The sequence below is a fragment of the Suricata suricatta genome, chromosome 2, assembly GCF_006229205.1.
Source record: "Suricata suricatta isolate VVHF042 chromosome 2, meerkat_22Aug2017_6uvM2_HiC, whole genome shotgun sequence".
Classification (NCBI taxonomy): domain Eukaryota; kingdom Metazoa; phylum Chordata; class Mammalia; order Carnivora; family Herpestidae; genus Suricata; species Suricata suricatta.
In genome coordinates this window covers 42,907,249-42,913,572 of record NC_043701.1, presented here as the reverse complement: position 1 = coordinate 42,913,572, position 6,324 = coordinate 42,907,249, and the positions used below count along the sequence as shown (strand labels likewise).

Here is a 6,324-nt window from a genome sequence, read left to right as displayed (position 1 = left end):
GTAGCTACTTTTTTGCATGGACCTCAGTATACTGTAGTATAGAGGTGGAATTTAAGGAAGGGTATTAAGCAGGCTGTGTTTTAGCTTGTGGGCAAGTAATAAATTGTGTCATGTATCTTGAATGTATCATAGATAAGCTGCTATATAACGAATAATGTTTGTTAAATGTTGAAATTCTGACATATAAAAACATTTCAATCACTGATGTTTCTTTATATATTCAGTGGAATAATAACCTGGCTGATGTGTCAGTATTGAAAATGTCTTTTTAAATTTTTTTTGTGTGTTTCATGAATGTAATGAATAAAATATCATAGCTGGAAATTATACAATTAAAAGAGTGAATTATTGGTAATTGATACTCTTTAAAAATTTTAGTTATTTAAAAATTATCATTTAACTTTTGGTAATGAAAGTTTTTTTCCTTCAAGAGAATATTCTTTGATTTATTTAGTTACTGAGTGCTTCTGAAATTGGGATCAAAGGACATTAATAAAATACCAGGTTTTTAAAAAATCATGTATCTGGAGAATACATACACTTGCAAAATACTTTTGTTTTATATGAGAAATGTAAACTGTAATAGTTTGATTTATGAACAATTTTAAAATTGCTGTTTATTTCAGGACTAGTTTATGACTGTTTTGTAAAGTGGAATTAGCAGTTCACAGAATCTGATTTCATGGAGTGTTTCTTCTACCCTATAACTCCAACTAGCTTTCTTTTATTCTAATAATATTAAATTCAAAGATTTTGAGAAGAGTTATTGTAAAAAGAGTCTAGTTCTGATTCTCCTTCTCCTGCCACTCAGTCTCTTTGGAAACATCTTTTAGTGTTCAGTTGCTTATGTATCTTTTTAGAACTATTCTATGCAGTCATAACTATATTAATGTACAGATTTCTTTTTTAAAAATACATGAGTGGTAGTACATTATAAAACTATTCTGGTTTTTTTTTTTTTTTTTGCTTTGTTTCATTCAGTGCATCTTTGGATAACATTGCATGTTAGTACTTAGTAGTCCTACAAAGTAGGTTTCTTTATTATTTAACCTGGTCCCCTATTGATGAGTATTTTGTTTCTTGTTAATATCTAACTATAATATTATCACAAATTCTATAATGAGTAGCTTTGTATGTACATTACTTTTAGCAAGTATACCCCTAGGATAAATTGTTCTAGATATGGGCTTGCTAGATCAAAGGCTATGTCTGAGATCTATTTGTATTAGCTTTTCTATAAATTTTCCCTTTTTTTCTATTGGACTGATATTCTTTTTCTTTATATTGGATTTATGTTGGATTTTGGTCCTTTTCTCATTGATTCTTAGATGCCTTTTAGCTATTATGGGCTTGAGTTTTTATCTCTGTGGTTATTGCTATTATTTTTGCAGTTAGCTCTCTGTCTTGTCACTTACGATATTTTTCTTTTTTAACCATATAGAATTATATATATATATTTTTTTAGTTACAAGTTTATCAGAAGTGTGAGTATGTCTGTGTCTGGCTTTTGACTCATAAGGGTCTCTCTCATGCCAAGATTATTTAAAAATTCTAATTTTTCTAGTACTTTTATTGTGTCTGAACTTATTCCAATTGGTTTTGCTGTAAAGACTGGGAGAGAAATGCTTATTCTTTTTTCTCATGTATTTAATCAGTTATTACAGGACATTTTTAAAATAATCTGTATTTCCCCCAGTGATACGGGGTCATCTTTACTGAGTTTCCATTTGGCCTTTCCTACTCTGTTATCTATATATGATTCATGTGTCTTATCTATTCATGTACCAAATACCACAGTTTTAATTTTCTTAACTCTATAATACGTTTAAATTTCTATCATTACTGTCTTTCAGACTTTAATTGGCATTGCCTGTATTCTTGCTTTAAAAATGTTTTGTTGTGTACAAATTTAAGAAATTCTTTATTGTAGTTGCGCATAAATGGTGAAAAATTAGAAGAACTCTTATCCGAAAGAGCTGTACAATTTCGGGCCATTCAACGCCGACTATTAACGAGGTTCAAAGACAAAACCCCTGCCCCCCTCCAGCACCTGGACACCTTGCTGGATGGGACTTACAAGCAGGTAAGTGTGATATCAAGGATAAGTTTTCCACTACTGGATATAATTTTTTTCTTTCACCCTAGAGTCATATACTAGAATATCAACCTAAGGTATTTCTTCCCTTATGTGCTATGGAGCAATAAATAGCACACAAGCCTAAGTGTCAGGAAAACCTCAGTTTAAAGTTAAGCTTTGGGACTTTTGAACTATGTCATCTTGGGTAGATTACATAAGATCCATCATTTTCCACACTTTACCTTCCAGAGTTGATTGTGAAGATTTTTGATCACTACGTGAAGCAGCCAGCACAATGCCAGGCAGACAGTGTGTGTTTGATAGATAGTAGCTATTATGTGCAGTGTTGTTATTAGACAACACTGGGAGCATTTCGTAATTATCCCCCCAGCTCCTCAGTTGTCCTCCTGGCTTTTATTTCCAGTGTTATGGAAGTTGATATTTTGAAATGAAATTCTTAAACAGCTCTCTGCTCTAGTTCAAAAAGACCTTTCTCTTCTTCCTGATTCTTTTTTTTTTTTTTTTTTTATCTGGTTTACCCTGTGCATGGCTGGGGTGATCTGACTCTCATTCTTATAGTATTATGTCACCCAAAGCTGTTCAAAATGATCATCTCTGGATTGAAATCATAATTAAAAAAACTTAATTTTATGGATAAGACCTCTGCCAGTTCCACTATAACAAATTCAGTTTTGAATGACTACAAGTATCTTCTTATATTTCTATTCAATATCACTAATCTGTCTCAAGATCAATGTTGGTAGTATGAATATTCCATTGATTTTTTAAATTGAATTTTTTTATTGAGATAGTTATATATTTACTTGCAGTTATAATTAAAAAAATACAGATAGGTCTCATGTATCCTTTACCCACTTTCCTCCAGTGCAAACCTACAGTATAGTATCACAACCAGGGTATTGACATTTCTAAAATCCATGGATTCTATTCAGAATTCCATAATTTTACTTGTACAACTTTGTGTACAACCCCAGTTCTGTGGCTTTTGGCAGTTCCCTGACCCTTTCAGATCTTCAGTTTCTTTCCATAAAATGGGGTAAGTACCATGTTGTTACAACGAATCTATTTGGTGATGCATGTGGAAATGCTTGGTAAATTGTACTACAAATCTTGCTGGCTCGTTTCCTTTGTGCTGGAGCCGTTATGTGACCCCTGAGTCAGCAGGCACAAATGGCGCTCTTTCTCTTCCACACCTCTTTTCTTCCTTAAGTATAATTTTCATTTTGGTTTATTTTTCATTTCCTTTCTTTTTTTTCCTCCTCTTCCTTCATGTCTCTTTGGTGACTCAGTCTATCTCATTGCTCCTGTGGTTGGGGCTAAGGATAATGCTGACTCTTGTCCTTAATGATACTATTTTTGTGGACATGAAGTCAGAGAGGTATTTAAAGGAATTTGATGAAGATGCTTGATTTAATACTTTCCCTATTTTCTATATTGCAAGACTTCCTTTGTCTTTTGGGCTTTTTTTCCTGGGCTTTTTTTGGTTTGGTTTTGTTTTTGTTGTTGTTGTTACTTGTTTGTTTTGCTTAGTCTCGAGGTTGGGTTTTTCCATGATTTGTAATATTGTAGACAAAATGATCAATACAGTGGATTTTTGCTTGAATCTATAGTTTTAATTCATTTTAGAATAGATGAATTCATTTAATTCTTTATAGATTAAAAAAGAGAATGAAGAAGCTTTTGAAAGATATGAATACCATAAGGAATTTGACTTAATGTCACTTACTACTCAATTTTATTATATATTCATATTAAATTATAGTGAGAGTGTTCTCTGTTTTAACTCCTTTTAGTTAACTTTTAATGATATAGTTAATACATGAATATAATTTCCCAAAGAAAAGGGTAAGATAGTACACAGTGCTAAATTCTTTATCATGGCCCTGTATCATCTTCTCAAAAATGTAATCACTTTTATGTTTTTATGTCTTTCTAGGCCTTTTTTTTTATAGTCAGAAATGAAGTACTCTTTTGTGAGGCTAAAATAATCTATAAATAGCATCATACTATATGTATACTTCTCTTTCCTCCCCTTTTTTTTAACAGTATGTACTGGAACTCTTTCCATGTTAAGGTAGATTTACTTCTCTATGTGTTACAGAGTATATAGATATTCTGTGTATGGTCAGACTACAGTTTATTAAAGAATAGATCGTAATAGTAGTTTTAATGTTAGTCTAACAGTGAGAAAAAAATCTTTTTTATAGACAACTCTACTGTGACCAAATAGGGATATGACGTAATTCATTATCACATACCTTCTGTAACTAGTATGGATTTTTTTTATCTTTATACTTTGCCTGGATGGGGGCATGATTTAATTGGCAGATTTGCTAAACCTATGAAATAATGAGCCATGTTAGAGTGTGATCTTACTTTCGAAAGCAAGACTGTCAATAGATTTTTAATGTGTTTTCCTGAGGGTGCCTGGGTAGCTCAGACAGTTGAGTATCTGAGTTTGGCTCAGGTCATGATCTCTTAGTTCATGAGTTCAAGCCCCACATCAGGCTCGCTGCTGTCATCCTGTCAGTGCAGAGCCTGTTTTGGATCCTCTGCCCCTCCCCTGCTCGCACTCTCTCTCTCAAAAAATAAAGTAAGATAAGATAAGATAAAATAAAATAGTTTAGCAGTTTAAAATTAGATCTGTTACCTATATATAATCCTTGTTTTCTCATATGAAGGGAGCATTTAATTTTTTTGTTAGTCCTTCTGTGGATCTTAGTTATACTTTAATTTGATCAGTCAGTAAGAGAAGCACTCTGAGCCTTCCAGTGAAAGATTTACATTTTATCCCATTTGCCATCATGTATCTGGAAGATGCTGTATTGTCAGCATTTAATGAATGATATCATTGACTTATGTGAAAATAGAAGAGAAGCCAGTATCCTCCCAACACTGTGTGTAAACTCTATGAAGGCAGGAAGTATTTTTTTTTTTTTTTGCCTTATTCACCACTATATTCGTAGGATGGTACATTTCGTGCTACTTTATAGATGCTTAATAAATATTTGCTCTGTGAATGAATTCTTTATTGCCACTAAGATAATTGTTGAAACTCTGTTTTTTATAAGGGCAGCACTACAAAGAACAGATTGATAGAGAATTCTTTGAGTTCAGGCTCATGAACCATTGGGATGTTTTGTTCTAAAATCCCCAAAAGCCACTAAAAGAAACTCTCTTCTGTCTTCCTAAATAGTTTAGTTGGAGGATTCAGTAAACTGTCCTAAGTTGGAAGGTCTTGTAGGTGTAAATTCTGGACTGAAAAAATATTTTTTGTTCCTTTTTTTGTGTGTATATGTGAGTATGTGTATGCCAAAGTAATTTGAAAGAATTATCATTGGGTCGCCTGGGTGGCTCAATCAGTTAAGTGCCTGGCTTCGGTTCAGGGCATGATCTCATGGTTCGTGGGTTTGAGCCCTGCATCAGCCTCTGTGCTGATTCTGTTTCAGATTCTGTGTCTTCCTCTCTCTCTGACCCTCCTCTGCTTGTGCTCTCTCTCTCTGTCTCTCAAAAACAAATTAAAAAACAGGAAAAAAAAGGAATTCTCAAAAACAAATTAAAAAACAGGAAAAAAAAGGAATTCTCATTGAAATATCTCTATGCAGGTAGAACATTGTTGAGATTGAATCCTATTATATTCTAAGTGGCATAAGAATTAATTGGGCTCTTTCAGTATTAATGTATGTCCAGAGGCATGAGAAGTTTGATTCTCTTCATATCCTATTTACATAATTGTTGAGTTCTTTCTTTTGGAAGGCAATTTTTACAAATCCTTTGAGCAGGTAGGATAGGATATAGAAATACAGAACTAGAAGAAGTTTCAGGGTCTTATGGATACTAGGTGGTCTAGGAACTGCTATAGTTTCTAATAAAATTCTTAGGACAAACTGAAACTGAAGACCAAGGTCCTTCAATGATTAAGTATTGATGAGTTGGCTGTAATATGAATTAGTTTGTATAGTATACTAATTTATGTAAACAGTTTATCAGGTACAAAAGCAGGTAAGGCTATGGCAAGCAGTATAAGATCTGTGCCTTTCGGTGGCTCAGTTGGTTGAACGTCTGACTTCAGCTCAGGTAGTGCCTGTCATGGTTCATGGGTTCGAGCCCCACATCAGGCTCTTTGCTAACAGTGCAGAGCCTGGAGCCTGTCTTTGGATTCTATGTCTCCCTCTCTCTCTGACACTCTCCTGCTCATGCTGTCTCTCTCTCTCTCTCTCTCTCTC

At 33.5% G+C, this 6,324-nt stretch overlaps 1 protein-coding gene across 1 annotated transcript in view; it reads left to right on the top strand.

Annotated features, from left to right (window-relative positions):
* BBS9 (Bardet-Biedl syndrome 9) overlaps nt 1-6,324 on the top strand; it is a 445,423-nt gene that overhangs the window by 246,451 nt on the left and 192,648 nt on the right. The window contains exon 19 of the mRNA XM_029925279.1: nt 1,931-2,083. Coding sequence (XP_029781139.1) covers nt 1,931-2,083 — 153 coding nt within the window. The remainder of the gene's footprint in view (nt 1-1,930; nt 2,084-6,324) is intronic.